Here is a 19845-nt window from a genome sequence, read left to right as displayed (position 1 = left end):
TTATAACCAGCTGTTTATGATTAATTTGATTTGCTTTAATATAGAGTAAGATTTTTAGAGTTTATTATAACCTGTTGTTTATTAATTTGATTTGTGTTAATATATGTATATAATGCCTTCGTGAAATGATAGGAACTAGCAGCTAATAGTTGGAATAAAAATAAGACTATGAAACAATAAGCTGTTCAAGGATGGGAAAGGAGGAGAGATCGCTACAGAAGATGAGAACACAAGAAACAGTTGTGAGAATTGACAAGTAATCACAAGATACTACATGCAACCCATCCTTGGGAAAGAATAGAATAGAATAGAATAGAATAGACCAGGTTGGAAGAGACCTTTGAGATCATCAGGTCCAACCCATCATCCAACACCATCTAATCAACTAAACCATGCAACCAAGCACCCTATCAAGTCCCCTCCTAAACACCTCCAATGATGGTGACTCCACCACCTCCCAGGGCAGCCCATTCCAATGGGCAATCACTCTCTGAATATACAGGCATTAATGTCACCATTTAAAAACAGATGCTGAGAAGTATCACAGTATAACTAAGGTTGGAAGAGACCTTGAGGATCATCGAGTCCAACCTATCAACACAGACCTCGTGACTAGACCATGGCACCAAGTGCCATGTCCAATCTCCTCTTGAACACCTCCATGGATGGTGACTCCATCACCTCCCTGGGCAGCACATTCCAATGATGAACAGCTTACTCGGTGAAGAACTTTCTCCTCACCTCGAGTCTAAACCTCCCCTGGTGCAGCTTGAGACTGTGTCCTCTTGTTCTGGTGCTGGTTGCCTGGGAGAAGAGACCAACCCCCACCTGGCTACAACCTCCCTTCAAATAGTTGTAGACAGCAATAAGGTCACCCCTGAGCCTCCTCTTCTTCAGGCTAAGCAACCCCAGCTCCCTCAGCCTCTCCTCATAGGGCTTGTGTTCCAAACCCCTCACCAACTTTGTTGCCCTTTTCTGGACACCTACTAGCAAGTCAACATCCTTTCTAAACTGAGTGGCTCAGAACTGGACACAGTACTCAAAGGTGTGACCTAACCAGTGCAGCATACAGGGGCAGAATGACCTCCCTGCTCCTGCTGGCCACACTGTTCCTGATGCAGGCCAGGATGCCATTGGCCCTCTTGGCTGCCTGGGCACACTGCAGGCTCATGTTCAGCCTACCATCGACCAGTACCCCCCAGGTCCCTCTCTGCCTGGCTGCTCTCCAGCCACTCTGACCCCAGCCTGTAGCACTGCATGGGGTTGTTGTGGTCAATGTGCAGAACCTGGCACTTGGATGTGTTCAATCTCATGCCATTGGACTCTGCCCATCTGTCCAGCCTGTCGAGGTCCCTCTGCAGAGCCTCTCTACCCTCCAGCAGATCAACTCCTGCCCCCATCTTGGTATCATCAGCAAATTTACTGATGGACTCAATGCCCTCATCCAGATCATCAATAAAGATGTTAAAGAGCACAGGGCCCAGCACTGATCCTTGGGGCACACCACTAGTGACTGGCCACCAGCTGGCTGTGGCACCATTCACCACCACTCTCTGGTCTTGGCCCTCCAGCCAGTTCCTAACCCAATGGAGTGTGCTGCTGTCCAAGCCATGGGCTGACAGCTTGGCCAGGAGTTTGCTATGGGGGACAGTGTCAAAGGCCTTGCTGAACTCCAGGTAGACTACATCAACAGGCCTCCCCACATCCACCAGGTGGGTCACCTGATCATAGAAGGAGATCAGGTTGGTCAGGCAGGACCTGCCCTTCCTAAATCCATGCTGGCTAGGCCTGATCCCTTGGCCATCCTCTAAGTGCTGTGTGATTGCACTCAATGACCTGTTCCATAATCTTGCCTGGCACTCAGGTCAGGCTGACAGGTCTATAATTCCCTGGTTTATCCAACCAGCCTTTGTGGATGGGCACCACGTTGGCCAGCTTCCAGTCTTCTGGGACTTCTCCAGTGAGTCAGGACTGCTGAAAAATGATGGGAACTGATTGTAACAACAGAACTAAAATAGATACAACCACATGGACTCAGCAGGCAACTCACCAGCGGGTGCTGACCAGGAGATTACATCATTGAAAGACCACCAGAAGACGATCTAATTTAAATAAACCCACCTTTATATGTATATGCATTAGGAATCAAATATTTAAAGGGGAATTAGATTGTGTTTAGCATACTAGATTGTGTTTAGTGTGGTTGGTGGAGTGCAAACTCCTACATGCACCCAGCGCTGTTTGCTTGCCTCTTATTGCCTTAAAGTTGCTCTTTTCAAATTAAAAGTGTATTTCATCGACATTAATTGGCTTTGTCATTAATAACACCCCCTCGTCGCCAGCGTCCTGTGCTGCTCAAGCACAGGATTTGCCAAAGGTGGAGTTTGGTTTTGATCCCGAAAGCCTCTCACGCTGCCTTGTGCAACGTCACCTTTACCCCGAGCTTGCTTTGGCCGTGCCTCTGCTGCTGTCAGGAGCTGCTCGGAGCAGCAATAAAAGCCATTAGGAAAAGCTGCTGGGGGTTCATTCACTGGACGCGGGTTCGAGGCTGGGTTTGTGCACCGGCAGCAGTTGCCGAGCCTGGCGGTCAGTCGCAGGACCTGCCTCTAGTCACGCCGCGGCAGGTCTGATGCGCTTGATGGTTTCCGCGCTCGCGCCACACGGCTGACATCGCCACCCCGACAGCGCCACCCGCAAACAGCAGCTCGTCGGTCTCCTGCTACGTCACATCCTGCCGCCTCATCCCTTCCGGGCAGAGGCGGAAGTGACGACCTAGCGGCGCGCCCCAGGCAGCGCCTGTACAACGGTTTTCTTGCGGCGGTGTGAGATGGCGGCGCCTGGAGCTCCCGTTACCGTCACCGTCACTTACAGTAAGAGCCGCTCGAGGAGGTGGGGGTTGGGGGCTACCTTCAGCCGCTACCGAGTCTAGCGCGGCTCACGGCGCGTCCCCCGGCGCTCCTTACCCTGAACTGGCTCCGGTCCTTCGGGCCCCAGCGGCACTGCGAGTCGGGTCCCAGCTTCGGGAGGTCCCGTACCCCGCGGACCTTGGACACGCACTCTGTGCACCCCCACCGCGAACCTTGCCTCGGCCGTTAACTGTCGCCCAACACTGCAGGGCGGACAGGCCCGTGCCTGCCCTCCTGGTGCTAGGGGTCAAGGGGAAGCGCTGGGGCGGCGGCGCGAAGCGGTGGGGGGATTGCGTGTGTGACTGCTTTTGACGGCTGAGTGTCAGTAGCTGCAGCTTCCAGGAGGCAGAAAATGCCGCTGGCGCCTGCGCGGGTCTGCGGCTGTCAGCGGGATGCCGGCAGCGTTCTCGGCCTCGCAGGGCCAGCGGCCGAGCCTCCCTCGGCTTCAGGAGGACACGGATCGCTCCCTCCTTAGCCTGGTCTGGGTCCTGGCTGCTACTGTAAGGTTTCACTCCTCTGCTGACCGCGTTTTGCTACCGCCTCCTTCAAGCCCGTTCACTTATGCTGATCCAACAGAAAGGAAAGAATAATAAATCACCAGACCCAACTTTTTCCATATCAACATGATGATCAAATATGCTGTGTGACTGAGATCAACTGTAGATGGTGGGAGTAGATGACAAGGCTGTCCTTGCCAGACCACAAAGCAGAAATTGTTTATGGGACTAGAATTCAGCTACATTAAATCACTGAAGTCAGGACTGTGCATTAAAAGCAAGTGCTACCTGATGGGCTCTCTTGTTTGTTGAATAAGTTTGGATGTTTGTAGTTAGTGATTGCAAGATTACGACAAAGTGGTGCTTTCTTTAGTATGGACCAGCCTGATGAAACAGGTTACTCAAAAGCCAGCTGATAGATTGAGCCTTTTTAATCTCAGGAAGAGAAAGAGGAGGACGGAAAAGAAGTTGAAAGGAAAAATGTAGTTAGTGTGTAAATGGTTACTACAAAGAGGTAAGAATAGCCTGGAATCCACAGTTGTTGTAAGATGGAAAATGCCTTGGAAAAAAAAGTACTGTGAAACTACCTTGATTACAGCGTGGGTCAGAGTGGCTGGAGATCAGCCAGGCAGAAAGCGACCTAGGGGTACTGGTTGACAACTGGCAGAACATGAGCCAGCAGTGTGCCCAGGTGGACAAGAAGGCCAATGGCATCCTGGCCTGCATCAGAAGTGGTGTGGCCAGCAGGAGCAGGGAAGTCATTGTGCTCCTGTACTCTGCATTGGTTAGGCCACACCTTGAGTACTGTGTCCAGTTCTGGGCCCCTCAGTTTAAGAAGGATATTGAGACACTTGAGCATGTCCAGAGAAGGGCAAAGAGGCTGGGGAGAGGTCTCAAGCACAAGCCCTGTGAAGAGAGGCTGGGGGAGCTGGGGTTGTTTAGCCTGGAGAAGAGGAGGCTCAGGGGAGACCTCATTGCTCTCTACAACTACCTGAAAGGTGGTTGTAGCCAGGAAGGGGTTGGTCTCTTCTCTCAAGCAACCAGCACCGGAACAAGAGGACAGGGGAAGTTTAGGCTTGAGGTGAGGAGAAAGTTCTTCATAGAAAGAGTAATTTGCCATTGGAATGTGCTGCCCAGGGAGGTGGTGGAGTCACTGTCCCTGGAGGTGTTCAAGAGGGGATTGGACATGGCACTTGAAGCCATGGTCTAGTCATGAGGTGTTGGGTGGCAGGTTGGACTTGATGATCTTTGAGGTCTTTTCTAATCTTACTGATTCGATGATTCTATGCATGCTGATGAAGTGCATCTGGGTGAGGCAGTTGGAGGAATGGGAAGGTTAGTGAGGTTAGTCAGCACGGTGTTCATCAGCTGGTCTTTGTTAAGAAAACTTGTTAATTTTTTTTAATGGATTATTTTTAAATTATTAAATAATAATTTCTTCTGCTCTTCCCTTTTGGCACTATCTTCTTTCCACCTTTAGAGCTTATTGTTTACTTCTGCCTGCTCCTTCATGTTTTTAAACTGCTGCATCATGTTGTAAAAGTATTTAATTTAAAACCTGTCTATTTTATCTAAGTCTTTGGTGAGGAACTCTGAAATCCTCCCTATTTGTGTGATTATTGATAACTTCAGAAAGCTCCACTTGATCCTTGGGGTTTTCTTGTAAAAAATGACAATTACTGAATGATATTAACATATTTATAATTCCAGCATCTTGCCATGTGCCAGCAGTCTTCTTGTCTGGGAATGTCTTTATCTTTCCAGTTGATCTCTTATCTGGTAGTTACTTTATAATGAAAGAAAATAGCAAATAGAAGGCCTATTCATCTCAGACTTCAGCCATATCTACCTGCTGTGGTCAGGTGCTGGTTTCCTAGTTAGCTCAGATGATGCTTTTACAGTTTTCCAGGCATGAGTGAAAGTGAGGAATGATGGAGGAAAGGGTTAAGAAAGAATGTTAGTAGGCCTACATTTATCACTTGACAATTTGCAAGAAACTGAATTGATTTGTTTCTTAAATGTATGTATTAAGGAATATTTAGGAATTTTGCTCTAGTGGTTGCTTAAAATTAGTACTGTCATGTGCTGCAGCAAACTGACGAGCTGTGATACCAGTCAGTTCTTACCCCTTAGGTATTTTCCATTGTGAGTTTGCAGATAAATGTTTGTTACAGTCAGCCTAAATTGATACTCATAAATCATCATTAAAACTTTCTGTTTCTGTTGCTGTGCAAACTTTGGCTCTTCTCTTGTTTGGTTTTTTTTTCTCTCAGCTGCTGACAGGAGCTGCTCTTGCACAAAGCAGTTTTATGTTTCAAAAGAACCTTTTGATATCCATTGAGATTAGGACCTTTGTTGTTTGTGGTTTTTTTTCCCCCCAAAACTATCTGGGAAGAAAGTCTGTTTATGGAAAATGCTTGGAGGAGAGTTTGTATAATTTGAACTTAAAACCATATTGAAATTAAGAAATATTGTTGAAGCTGACAAAGTTTTGCGGCCATAGTGTCGCTTGTTGTGTGTCTCTGGGAGGCTGGAACATTTTGAAGTCAATTTTTCTAGCACTCTTCTTTGTTAAAGATATGTACACTTCAGATAAAATGGTGGTATGTAGCAGTTTTTGTTCTGGTATTTGTTAAGGAGTTCTCTTTTCTTGCAAAGTGAAAAAATACCTGTCTTGATTTCCCCTGCAGCCAGTGGTGTCTTATTCCTGTGGGTGCATTCAGATTGACAGGCATGAGCAGAAGGTTATAGGAAGGGTCTATACTCCTCTTTTTTTTTCAGAAGAACTTTCTGCTGTTTGCATGCAAGTAATCTTTGGGGATCTGAATGGGATGCTCCCTAAGTGGAAGGTGACATAGAGAATTGTCAAAGAGGTCAAGGCTGCATATCAGCAGTATTATGGGAAGGAATAGTTTTTGCGCTGTGAGAATTCTCTCAGGTGGCTGGTGGAGGGGAGACAAGGTAGACATTCATTGTTGGCTTTTTATGTATGAGGAGTAGGGAGCAAAGGAGGTGGTGAAGTCTCTCAGATGCCTCAAGGCTCATATCATGAAACATTCCTGCAGGTAGGAAATGAAATGTGTCAGGAAGGTGTGTAGCTTGTGAGTTGCCTGGATACCATCTGCACTCTTAAAAAGAGGTGGGGGATAGTATTTAACAGGAATATTATGCCAGTATAATATGCCTGATTGAACTCCTCAGGTTATTCAAGTGCAAGACAAAATTTTCAGATGAGGTAAATTATTCTTAAGATGAAGGAAAATGCTAAGAGAAACCTTTGATTGAAAATTGTGATTGTACATAGGAATCAATGATTTGAGAACTTTCTGTATGGGTGGGAATAAATATTTGAAAATGATGCTCTGTAGTATTTTCTGGGTTACAATAAGCATTATTGGTTTTTGATAGGTAATGAGAAACACAGTATTCAGGTTGCTTCTCAGCAAGAAGATGGTGAACCTACACTACAAGACATGGCTGCACTTATTGAACAAGTTACTGGAGTTCCAGTTCCTTTTCAGAAGCTGATATACAAAGGTAACTTCTAAATCTGTCCATGGCTCTTAAAGATGATGCCTTTCATCCTAATCAGTTTCAGGTGTCTGTTTTGAATGTCTTCAAAAAGATGTTCTTATGCTAGTAGATGATACCTTTCATACTAATCACTTTCAGGTGTCCATGTTTTGAATGTCTTCAGAAAGATGTTCTTATGCTACAAAGTTATTTTTCACCTGTTCTTTTCCTCTCTCGTTTTCCATTTAGGGAAGTCTCTGAAAGAATTGGAACAGCCATTGTCTGCACTTGGTGTTAAAAATGGTTGCAAAGTCATGTTGATTGGGAAAAGGGTAAGTGTTTCCTTTGGGCCTTTTATTTTTTCTCTTAAATTATTGTCATTTCCATCACTGATTCCTCTTCTGAACAGGTTACATCATGAAGCTTATCTTCTCTACCTACCCACAAAGTTTAGTTCAGTCTCGCATTGCTCTGCAAATAACTCTGCAATCTGTGCATTTCTGAAATTACATTATTGACTGGCTTCTGCCTTACCTTACTGACAAAATTCTGCCTAATCCATTGCTTGTCAATACCCATGACTCTTCTGTGCATTGATGACCATATCTGCTCATCTTGTTTTTCTGGTTTAAAATGATAAAAAAAGAAAAGATCAGAAAAGCTGTAGGCTCCTGAGTCCTCTGCATTATTTCTTGTGAAAGGATTCATGGCTGCTCTGACAAGTAGAGGAAAAGTAGTAATTTGTGATATCCCTTGCCTCTACTTTAAAGATGCTAAGATAACAAAAACAAAGTCTGCACTTTTCCATTTTCTCTTAAAATGAATCTCATTTGTTGTATTTGTATGCATTACCCCTTTGATTGGGTTTGTAATTAAGCTGTAGAAGAAGCACATTTGATAGATGTGGAAAGAATAACCACAATGTAGTATGTATTTTAAGTCAGTGTGAGTCTATGTCTGCATCACCACTGTTGCAGTTTTAGCTGTGTAGTGTCTCTCTTTGTTCTGTAGTTGTTAATGCTGTGGTTTTGAATACACAGAATAGTCCAGAAGAAGAGGCTGAATTAAAGAAGCTAAAAGATTTGGAGAACTCAGTGGAGCAAATAGCTCATAAGTTAGAGGAAGTTAATAAAGAGTTCACAGGTATCCAGAAGGTATGTCAGTTTTGTGTCTTTTTATGTCTTTGCCAAACAGTTTTGTAGGTATATGTGTATTTTAAAAATAATGTTTAAAGGTTTTGAGTACTCAGTAACACTGTCCAAGGGTCCTGTAAAACTCTTACTGAATTTCAAATGCTGTTTATGAGTTTGCAAAATAGAAATATGGCACTGTTTGGAAGAAGGTACAATAGAATAGAATAGAATAGACCAGACCAGGTTGGAAGAGACCTTCAAGATCATCACATCCGACCTATCATCCAACACCACCTAATCAACCAAACCGTGGCACCAAGCACCCTGTCAAGTCTCCTCCTGAACACTTCCAATGATGGTGACTCCACCACCTCCCCAGACAGCCCATTTGAAAGGGCAATCACTCTCTCTGTGTCCCCCACAGCAAACTTCTGGCCAAGCTGTCAGCCTGTGGCTTGGATGGGAGCACACTGCGATGGGTTAGGAACTGGCTGGAGGGCTGAGCCCAGAGAGTGGTGGTGAATGGTGCCACATTCAGCTGGTGGCCAGTCACTAGTGGTGTGCCCCAGGGATCAGTGCTGGGCCCCATGCTCTTTAACATCTTTATTGATAATCTGGATGAGGGCATTGAGTCCATCATCAGTAAATTTGCAGATGACACCAAGCTGGGGGCAGGAGTTGATCTGCTGGAGGGTAGAGAGGCTTTGCAGGTATTACATATGTAAACCTCTCAGAAATGCTTGCATTTTAGCTGAAACAAAAGGGAGAATGATACTTATTCCTCATATGGAGTCCTGGCTCACTGGAGAGGTCCCTGTTGCAGTTTGAGCTGGGTGCCCCCCTGCAATGTTTACTTCCTGTGTCCAGAAGTCCAGCCCAGAGGGGTGGATACAGGAAATTATGTAGTATTTCCTACCACATTTCTTTGCTCCACTATAAGATCCAGTGCGGAGTCTAGCATGCTCTCTTCTCTTCCTCCTCTGTCAGCTGGTAACTGGGGGAGATGTCTTCTGGGTTTGAGCCTGGCTAGGCCCAAGGCCACGGGGGGATGGGCAGTCTCAGATCTGGCCAGCTGAGACTCGCCTAGCAGTGGGGGGGGAAGGAGGAGCCCTGGGGGTCTTGGGTGTACCCTCAGGTGGGGATGGGATCTCTCTGGGTGTGTTTTGGGATCTTTCTTTGTCACTGCGCTTTTGGCTTTCTGTAAATGTTCACTGCTTTCTATTTAAACTTTCCATCACTTTTGCAATCCGTTTGTCTGAGTGTTTATTGTTACCAGTGGTGGGGAAGGGGGCTGCCTCAACCCAGCACAGTCCCAGAAGACTGGAAGCTGGCCAACGTGGTGCCCATCCATAAGAAGGGCCGGTTAGATGAGCCAGGGAATTACAGGCCTGTCAGCCTGACCTGAGTGCCAGGCAAGATCATGGAACAGGTCATCTTGAGTGCAATCACACAGCACTTAAGAGGATGGCCAAGGGATCAGGCCCAGCCAGCATGGATTTAGGAAGGGCAGGTCCTGCCTGACCAACCTGATCTCCTTCTATGATCAGGTGACCCACCTGGTGGATGTGGGGACGCCTGTGGATGTAGTCTGCCTGGAGTTCAGCAAGGCCTTTGACACTGTCCCCCATAGCAAACTCCTGGCCAAGCTGCCAGCCCATGGCTTGGACAGCAGCACACTGCATTGGGTTAGGAACTGGCTGGAGGGCCAAGCCCAGAGAGTGGTGGTGAATGGTGCCACATCCAGCTGGTGGCCAGTCACTAGTGGTGTGCCCCAGGGATCAGTGCTGGGCCCCATGCTCTTTAACATCTTTATTGATGATCTGGATGAGGGCATTGAGTCCATCATCAGTAAATTGCATTTATTATATTCTTTAGATCTGGAAAAATGGGAAAAGTTTCCTAAAAGTCCAGAAGAAAAAGTCTGTTACCTGTTGCATTGTTTGACATGTAGCTCTTGCATTTAGCATTTCAAGGATGGGTAGACCACAGATTTCGATTGGACTCCCTATCATACTTGCAACTTGCAGAAATAGTTAAAGATGTTTTCTGCTGTGGAGAATTGTCACATCTTCTTAGCTAGAGTATTCTGTTAGGCTATGGAATAATTATGTCTTTCTTTCCCTATTTTCCCTCCTCAGGGATTTTTAGCAAAAGATCTCCAAGCAGAAGCACTAAAACAGCTGGACAAGAGGATAAAAGGAACTGCTGAGCAGTTCATGAAGACCCTGGAACAGATCGATGCCATTGTAAGTAAATAACCATACACCAGAGGCAATTCCCAGTAGAAAGTTACTGTTAAGAATATATCTTTCTTGTTCATTTATTTGATATGTGAGAAAGTAAATTTAAAAAAAATGGTTTGAAAATTAGTAAATTGGTTTGCTCATTTTTCCTTTAATGTCCAGCTCTTGCCCTTGTATGTCTCCACAAGGACTATGGCAATAACTGTGCACCTGAAGGATGGCCAAGGATCAGGTCCAGCCAACATGGATTTAGGAAGGGCAGGTCCTGCCTCTCCAACCTGATCTCCTTCTGTGATCAGGTGACCCGTCTGGTGGACATGGGGAGGCCTGTGGATGTGGTCTACCTGGACTTCAGCAAGGCCTTTGACACCGTCCCCCCACAGTAAACTGTTGTCTAAGCTGTCAGCTTGTGGCTTGGACCGAAACACTCTGTCCTGGGTTAGGAACTGGCTGGAGGGCCAAGCCCAGAGAGTGGTGGTGAATGGTGCCACATCCAGCTGGCGGCCAGTTACCAGTGGCATTCCCCAGGGATCAGTGCTGGGCCCCATCCTCTTTAACATCTTTACTGATGATCTGGATGAGGGGATTGAGTCAGTCATCAGCAAGTTTGCAGATGACACCAAGTTAGGAGCAGATGTTAGTCAGTTAGAGTGTAGAAAGGCTCTGCAGAGGGACCTTGACAGACTGGACAGATGGGCAGAGTCCAATATGATTACATTCAACAAGTCCAAGTGCCGGGTGCTGCACATTGGCCACAGCAATCCCATGCAGGGCTACAGGCTGGGGTCGGAGTGGCTGGAGAGCTCCCAAACAGAGAGGGACCTGGGTGTGCTGATCAACAGCCGCCTAAACATGAGCCAGCAGTGTGCCCAGGTGGCCAAGAAGGCCAATGGCATCCTGGCCTGGATCAGGAATAGTGTGACCAACAGGAGCAGGGAAGTCATTCTGCCCCTGTACTCAGCCCTGGTTAGGCCACACCTTGAGTCCTGTGTCCAGTTCTGGGCCCTTCAGTTTAAGAAGGACATCAAAACACTTGAACGTGTCCAGAGAAGGGCACCGAGGCTGGTGAGAGGCCTTGAACACAAGCCCTATGAGGAGAGGCTGAGGGAGCTGGGATTGTTTAGCCTGGAGAAGAGGAGGCTCAGTGGTGACCTCATTGTTCTCTACACCTATCTGAAAGGTGGTTGTAGCCAGGAAGGGGTTGGCCTCTTCTCCCAGGCAACCAGCACCAGAACAAGGGCACACAGTCTCAAGCTGCTCCAGGGGAGGTTTAGACTCAAGGTGAGGAGAAAGGTTCTTCACTGAGCGAGTTGTTCATCATTGGAATGGGCTGCCCAGGGAGGTGGTGGAGTCACCGTCCCTGGAGGTGTTCAAGAGGAGATTGGACGTGGCACTTGGTGCCATGGTCTAGTCATGGGGTCTGTGTTGATAGGTTGGACTCGATGATCCTCGAGGTGTCTTCCAACCTTAGTTATACTCTGATACTTCTCAGCATCTGTTTTTAAATGGTGACATTAATGCCTGTATATTCATCTCCATTCTGCAGAAGACATTCATTTGGGGCAGAAACCTGTTAGGACTACATGAAATGGATATCCTTTACTCTACATTTAGCCTTCTAGTTTGTCTTGGCAAAATGTCATGTTATACTTCATGGCAACAGTACAGGTCTGGCAAAAGAAACCAAACAAATCCATAGCCATGTATTCTGCATTGCATAGGAGCAAGGAGGTCCTGAAGAATTACCTGGTCTCGGGCTGCACCAGGGGAAGTTTAGGCTCAAGGTGAGGAGAAAGTTCTTCACAGAGAGAATTGTTAGCTGTTGGAATGTGCTGCCCAGGGAGGTGGTGGAGTCACCATCCCTGGAGCTGTGTTTTGGAAAATGGATATGTACCACCTGGTAAAAAGATTTCATTTTGGACAGACCATTGCTGAAAAAGTAATAACAGCTTCTGAACCTATCCTGTGCTGTAAATTCAGGGAAGTCAGGCAACAATATGTAAATCAGCAGTGACTAGCATAGAACTGGCACCAGTAAGAGAACTTATATCATAGTATCATTCAGGGTTGGAAGGGACCACAAGGATCATCTAGTTCCAACCCCCCTGCCATGGGCAGGGACACCTCACTCTACATCAGGCTGGCCAGAGCCTCATCCAGCCTGGGCTTAAACACCTCCAGGGACAGGGCCTCAACCACCTCCCTGGACAACCCATTCCAGGGCTTCACCATTCCCACGGTGAAGAACTTCTTCCTCACATCCAGCCTGAATCTCCCCACCTCCAGCTTCATTCCATCCCCCCTAGTCCTATCACTCCCTGATATCCTGGGAAGTCCCTCCCCAACCTTCTTGTAGGCCCCCTTCAGATATGCATGACAGATTGCTGGTATTAATCTGGTAACTTACTTTCAAAGCTTCTCCTCCTCTTTCTCACAAAATAAGAGAATTTTGAAAGGATACATAAGTGATAGAAGGTGTCTCAGGGCAAACAAGGCATTTTAGTAATAAGGGGATGAACATCAATTAGGGAAAACCCCCAAACCTCATAACTTTTATTTCTTAGATATTTCTATCCCTGTTTGTAAGATAACACTGCACTGTTTTGCATGTGGAAGGGCATGTCCCTTAATGTGCATACTGACCTCATGCATCTGTGATGCTGGTAATCATCTTTTCAACTGAAAGAAATATGTTCAGTTTCTAGTTCTGTTTCAGGAGTTGCAGTCTCACACAGAAGCTCTTTGCAAGGGGGAAAGCTTCCCTTCTGATTTTGAAGGGAAGTGTTAAAACATGGTACGAGTTTTATCCACTGTTTGGGAAAACTGGGACTGGAGCAACAGGTGGGGAAGCTAGAACTACAGGAACAGAAGATTCCTTCTCTCACCCATCTTCTAAGAGCAAACTAACAAAGTCAATGAACAAACCTGACCACTAAGTTGATATGGTAATGTTTGCCCTTCGTGAATCCGTGCTGGCTATGTTGAATCACCTCCCGGTCCTCTGTGTGCCTTATCACAGCTTCTAGGAGGCTCTGTTCCATTATCTTCCCAGGCACAGAAGTGACACTGACCAGTCAGGAGTTTCCAGGTTCCTCCTTTTTTCTGCCTTAAAAAAAAAAAGAGTGCAATGTTTCCCCTTTTCCAGCCTGCCATGATTCCTGACTGCCATGACTATTAACATATTATGGAGAATGGCTTGACAATTGTATTGTCCAGTCCTCTCAAGACTTGAGGATGCATTTCATTGGGTCCCATAGACTTGTGTAGGTTTAGGTTCCTCAGGTAGCCACAAACCTGATCTCTTACAGTGAGAGGGACTTTGCTTCCCCAGGCCTGCACTCGCAATCCATTCACTGACAGGGCATTGGAAGAGAGGTCAAAAAAGAGAGACAACTGTCAAAAGAAGTTGTTGACTACCTCAGGCTTCTTGTCTCTTGCTACCTCTTTGCCAGTCTTGCTTATCAGGGGAGTACACTTCCTTTGACCTTCCTTTTGTGGTTGATGTACCTGTAGAAGGCCTTATTATTCCTTGCATCCTTTGTCAAATTCAGCTCCAGCTGTGCCTTGCCTTTCCTCACTCCATCCCAACGCACAAATACTGGAACAGTATGATCCCTGAACTTCCTGGCGTCTCAGCCATGCCTACAGTTTCACTTCCTATGATGGACTGTTTCTTTGGTGTGGAATTTTGTGCATTTTGTATTTTTAACTCCATCTTAGGTTATGCACAAGACTCCTATGTTTAAATCCATGTTTGTTTGATAAGACACTAGAAGAAAAGAGGGGAGTTTGTTTGTTTGGGTTTTTTGTTTTGTTTTGGTGTTTGGGGTTTTTTTAATTGCCCTTTTTTTTAACATATGTAATTGTTATTATATATGTAAACCTCTCAGAAATGCTTGTATTTTAGCTGAAACAAAAGGGAGAGTGGTACTTATTCTTCATATGGAGGTAGGGTGGGAAATAAAAGATACAGATGTGGCAAACAGTGAAGATTTTTATGCATCTTCACCAGTGAGAGCCCAGTGTTTCTAAGAATATTCACATACACTTTATATAATTATAATCCCATGTACAAGTGTCTTACCATTTCAGAAAGGCATCATAAACCTGAGCATCGCTCCCCAACAACAGCCAAATTTCACATAGCTCCTAAAGTACAAAGTGTGTATTAGCTGCTAAGATGGCATTCATGAATGTATTGAGTGGTAGGAGTACAGAAAGGGATGCTGTTTGAATGAAATTAAAATCTGTCAGTCTGTAACACTTGCTGTCTGTTGCCTTCTATGAGTAGATTCAAGAAAAGATCAGATACACAGCTTAAGCAGACTGGCAAAGCCTGCATTGCTGGTGGTACATTCTAATGATGGCAAGTGATTGAGTTAATGAGAAATTAGTCCATCTTACAGCCTGAAAAATACTGCAGTTGAAGCTTGGTGGAACAGGTAATGTGTACCATGGCAGACAGAAGCAGTGCATGTAGTCTGTTGCTCTGTGTTACCTAAAGACGTGGTATATTTCTTAGCCCAGTTCTTTGTAATCAGCGTGCTGCCTCCCTGACTTTTTTGACTTCATTAATTTTTCTTGTACATTCTTTCTTTTGTAATCATTCTCACTGAGCAGGTATGGCATTTTCAGGATGCCTGTTCAGAGCAGTCTTTGATGCATTAAATTTTGGCTATAGCTTGAATTTGCTAATTCAGTATTAAGCTGCATCAACTTGTTTGTTTGTTTTACTGCAGACTCTGCCAGAGAATTTCAGTGACTGCAAACTGAAAAAGAAGGCATTGGTAAAAAAGGTTCAGGTGAGTTGTTGTTTTGTTGTGTTGTTTAATTCTAGGCATTTGTATACCAACTATTTGTGAAAATGAGATCTGTTTAGCACTTAGCTTTTTTTCAATGTTTGTCTTTGCATTGGTGTTTCTTATGACTTCCATTTGAGAGATATTTAATAGCTTTATAAAACAGCATACAAACCCTCAGATTTTTGTAAGTCATGCTGTTTTCAGATAGTGCCTGCAGTTTACACTGGTGGTTGGCCTTTTGGCTGCCTGATGATGTAAATTAGTTCTGGATCACTCATAAAGTAAACAGGATCATTCCTCCTTTCCTGTTTCTTGGTGTGCTGGAGTAATGAATGAGATCTGGGCACAAGGATGCAGTCAACTATGCCCTTCTGGATGTTGCCAGTGGTGCTCTGTGGAGAATTTAACTTCCATTGCAACAGACCAACTTTCTATGGGCACAAAGTCTCTAACTTAAAGTCTGTACAGAAGAGCAGTTGTGCTGGGGGATGGGTTTTTTAATTCCTCTGCTGCTGTACAATGTTTATAAATTCCTAGGCCTTGTTTCCTTTGAGATCATGAACTGAATGTTTGTAATAAATAATGGAATTTGTCCTTCCATCTCCTCGCAGAATGGTAGTGCTACCAGGTTACTGGGTTTATTTGTATTTGGTAGCTTCAGTCACAGGTTAGACTCCTAAAAATTGTTTGTGAAAGTACCTGGCATTCACATACAGAGTTTACTGTAACCTTATGAAGTACTTTCCATGAATTTTTCTCTCTCTCTTTTTTTTTTTTTAGATAGCCATCTGCTTTAGAGGAAACCTTAACAATAAGTACTTGATAGTAGAAATGTTTTTTGTTATAGGTTTATGGACAGAACACTTTGTACTTAGGTGCAGAGTTAAGTTCATTTAATACAAACTGAAACAAAGACAGTTGTTGGCATAGTTATGTTATATAGGGCCCTGGACATGTTCTGGAGTCCATGTGCTCTAATGAAAGCAGTAAAACATTGCAGTAGAGGTATGGCTATAAACTTCATGACAAGATACTAGAGGTGCACTCTGGGGTGAAGTTATTGCAGAAATAAGTAGGGCTTGGTATAAGAACTGTTGTTAAAACATAAAACAGGCTCTGTTGAGCAGAAGTCAGAATTATTTATGTGCTTTTATAGGCACAGTGTTCTGCAATTGTAGGTTATAAACCCTTTGATTACTGCAGAGGAACCTTAGGGGTTTCAGACCAAAAGTGTGTTTTTCCAGAGCAAGAAAATGATGGCAAGTTATGCTTATTATTCCTAAGTAGGGAATAATAAGGGCAAGCTTTTAGCTGCTTTGTGTTGCTGGCAAGCACATGCCTTCCCAAACCAGGCAACAGATGTAAAACACTTGCAGCCAGCAACTGCAGTTGTTACTGCCTTGACTTTTCATCCCTTACACCTCAGTTGATGCTGGCTCAAATGATTAGTTGAAGACAGATGATTCAAAACAACCATAATGACTGAGAAACGTTCACCTGGCCTAACAGTTTGTTGCTTTAGAGGGAATGAAGTTTCTTAGTGTAATTTTAATGTTAACAACATGAAATATCGATCTGGCTTGCCTGTTAAAACATAGTGCGTGCATAGCAGAACTGAGTGCAAGACCCGAGTAGACAGTGGGAGAGTGCTCAGAAACTACAGTGTGCTCACATACATTGGAATTGGCCTAAAAGAATTGGTTAAACATGCTGACACTTTCTGTGTACTATGTGCAGCACAAGCAAATAGACCAGTGGCTGCTGACTCTAAATTGCTGTGTGTGGGTTGCTATCCTTGTTAGAATTTGTGGGCAGGTTCTAGGAAACTTTAAGGTGCTGTGGACTGCCCTTGTTGGAATGTGGCTTTTGTCATTTGGGGCACAAAAATACTAATAAAGATAAGGGTTTGTGTTACCCCTGTAGTCCTCAGAAATAGAAGAGGCCTTGGTTAGAGGAAAGCTTGTTCAGGGTTTGACTGAATAGGCTTGTGACTACCACCCTTGGCTACAGAACGCCTTTAGAAAGGACTTTAAAAGTCATGTTCCAAACTGCAGCACTAACTTGTCTTAATGGTTGTGATCCTTGTTGTTTATGAACTCTGGGTCAACTCCAAGTACTTCAGGTACTTCAGTGGCAGGACAAGTGAGGATCACAGTATCACCAAGGTTGGAAGAGACCTCAAAAATCATCAAGTCCAACCTGTCACCACAGACCTCATGACTAGACCATGGCACCAAGTGCCACGTCCAATCCCCTCTTGAACACCTCCAGGGATGGTGACTCCACCACCTCACTGGGCAGCACATTCCAATGACGAATGACTCTCCATGAAGAACTTTCTCCTCACCTTGAACCTAAACTTCCCCTGGCGCAGACTGTGTCCCCTTGTTCTGGTGCTGGTTGCTTGAGAGAAGAGACCAACCCCTTCCTGGCTACAACCACCTTTCAGGTAGTTGTAGAGATCAATGAGGTCACCCCTGAGCCTCCTCTTCTCCAGGCTAAACAATCCCAGCTCCCTCAGCCTCTCCTCATAGGGCTTGTGCTCAAGGCCTCTCCCCAGCCTTGTTGCCCTTCTCTGGACACGTTCAAGTGTCTCAATGTCCTTCCTAAACTGAGGGGCCCAGAACTGGACACAGAACTCAAGGTGTGGCCTAACCAATGCAGAGTACAGGGGCACAATGACTTCACATTACTGCCTTATCAAATATGATATTTCTTTGGGATTCAGGGTGACCAAAATTGTCACCAAAATTGACCTGTTGTCAAAGCTGAACTGGAGGGTGGTGGTTGAGTTGGCTTCTTCAAATTCACGATGGGAACCGCAGTTTCTGTCCTTGAGAAGCATCTGCCATTGCTCTAATTGGACCTCCAATAACATTTGTTTGTTTCTTGCTCGCAGGTTTTTCTTGCCCAGTGTGATACCATTGAAGGAAGTATTGGTCAAGAAATAGACAAGCTACAGTCAAAGAATTTGGCACTGGCAGAATGAGAAGGCGTTGCCCTACGTAATTAGGAGACATAATTGCTCTATGAGCAGGAAGAAAAGTTTGCTCTTTGTTTTGGAGCACGTATTCCACTTTTTTTGGTTTGTTTCATTTTGAAAAAGCCCGGACTGTTAGACTGGTACCAGCCAATCATCAGTTGCTGATTGTCTTGTTTGCTGCTTGGTTAGACCTATTCTTTTGGAAAGAAAATCCTTCCCGAAGAATGGCAGAAATAATCTTTGTGGCGAAGTGCTTATTTATCTTCTGGGTGAATGTTTAGTTAACTAAAGTCATGATGTTTGCAGTGATGGGCAGTTTTGTCTGCTGTGTCTTTAAATTTATTTGCAGCTCAAATCAAAGGAGGTCTGTAATCCTGCAAGTGGCCTAAGTTGCAGTTGTAGGACTTCAGCTTGAGTGAAAAAGGCAAACCGAGATGATGTGCGGGCGGGTTGAACATTCTAGTAGACGGTTCAGAGCAATAAGAAAACCCTTATGTGTTTGTATCTACTTTCATGTTTGTATGCATTTATAAATATAAGAAAGCTTGACTATAAGGGAGTCATTCCTATTTTAGCCTTAAATTGTCAAAATAAATTGAATGTACTGTAACATGTATGGTACTGAATTTTGAGTGGTGCTTTAAGTCGTTACTGAGCTCCTTGATATAGAGGTAGGTCTTTTACATGGATTTCAGATGTACTGTGGGGTTCTTTTTTTATAGGTTATTCTTATTTTTACCATTTGTGTTCTGTCTTGAGTTAGGGTAAGGAAATGAAAGGAGATTACTCATGCTGCTCGTACACCAAGAGTTCAGTTCAAGCAACCTATAACTAAGGAGCTGTTCTGAAAGTGGTTTTTCATAGTTGTTTTTTTTTTTTTCCCCTGATTATACTGAATTCATGATGCTGTGCATTTAATGGGAAATTGCAGTGGTTATTTCTAGTCCATTAAGGTAATTTTAATGGAGTTTTGGTCACGTTACAAAGTGACACAACTTGGTTTAGCAGTGCTGTGCATCTGAGGGGTGTAACTGATTCTCGCAGTCAGGTATGTGCCACGTGTGACCTCCTCTGTTAGGTGGAAAATAAATTTGCAGCAGATAGTAACTGTCTGTAGGTGCAGCCAACTTTGCAGTTGCTGATCAGAGCCCCTAGGTAACACACCTATAATGGCAGTTGCTTTTTCACTGATGCTTATGGTCAGGAGATCAGTCATGTCCACAGTAGATAGTGAAGCAGTGACTGCTAAGGAGCCTGTTTGTGGGGGGGAAAAAAACCTGTTTTGTCTCAAAGGAGTCAGACTGAAGATATTTTGAAATGGCCTTTAGGGAGTGAGCCTTTATACATATGTGACTATTTTGAGATGTCTGTCTTTTCAATATAGAAATAGGAAATGTGTATAAAAAGATATTATCTTCTGATAATTATAAGAAATAGTACCTGAAGTATTACTATTAAAGTATCATCTTTGGTATTTGTAACTGGAGGTACATTTCTTTAGTGAAAAATGCTGTTGGGGAAATTAATGTGATAGCCTTGCATTGGAAAGGGTCACTTTTACTCTTAAAAAAAAGTATGTTTGAGCATACCAAAATTGGAGTTGGTGTATTTTATAGTGTTAACTAATTTCTTGAAAGATTTTTTTTTTTGTTTGGGTTTGGTTTTTTTCCCCATATATAAATCTTAGCATCTGTGGAGGATTTTAAGATCTAAATTCCTAGGAAGCTTGTCTTTACCATGTTAGAAAATACTGTGCTTGTTAGGACTG

At 44.4% G+C, this 19845-nt stretch overlaps 1 protein-coding gene across 1 annotated transcript; it reads left to right on the top strand.

The window, feature by feature from the left end:
* The first annotated feature begins 2768 nt into the window (after positions 1–2768).
* BAG1 (BAG cochaperone 1) lies at positions 2769–18687 on the top strand. The gene is made up of 7 exons (XM_068147450.1): positions 2769–2870; positions 6812–6940; positions 7166–7248; positions 7957–8070; positions 10188–10295; positions 15032–15094; positions 17994–18687. The coding sequence occupies exons 1-7, from the start codon at positions 2828–2830 to the stop codon at positions 18081–18083; spliced, it is 630 nt and encodes a 209-aa protein (XP_068003551.1). The 5' UTR covers positions 2769–2827; the 3' UTR covers positions 18084–18687.
* The last annotated feature ends 1158 nt before the right edge of the window (positions 18688–19845 follow it).

Source organism: Melanerpes formicivorus, unplaced genomic scaffold (assembly GCF_026170545.1).
Source record: "Melanerpes formicivorus ecotype bairdi unplaced genomic scaffold, bMelFor1.0.p_v2 SCAF_15, whole genome shotgun sequence".
NCBI classification, from domain to species: Eukaryota; Metazoa; Chordata; class Aves; order Piciformes; family Picidae; genus Melanerpes; species Melanerpes formicivorus.
Note: the sequence above shows the minus strand (reverse complement) of the source record. Positions and strands in the feature narration are given on the sequence as shown.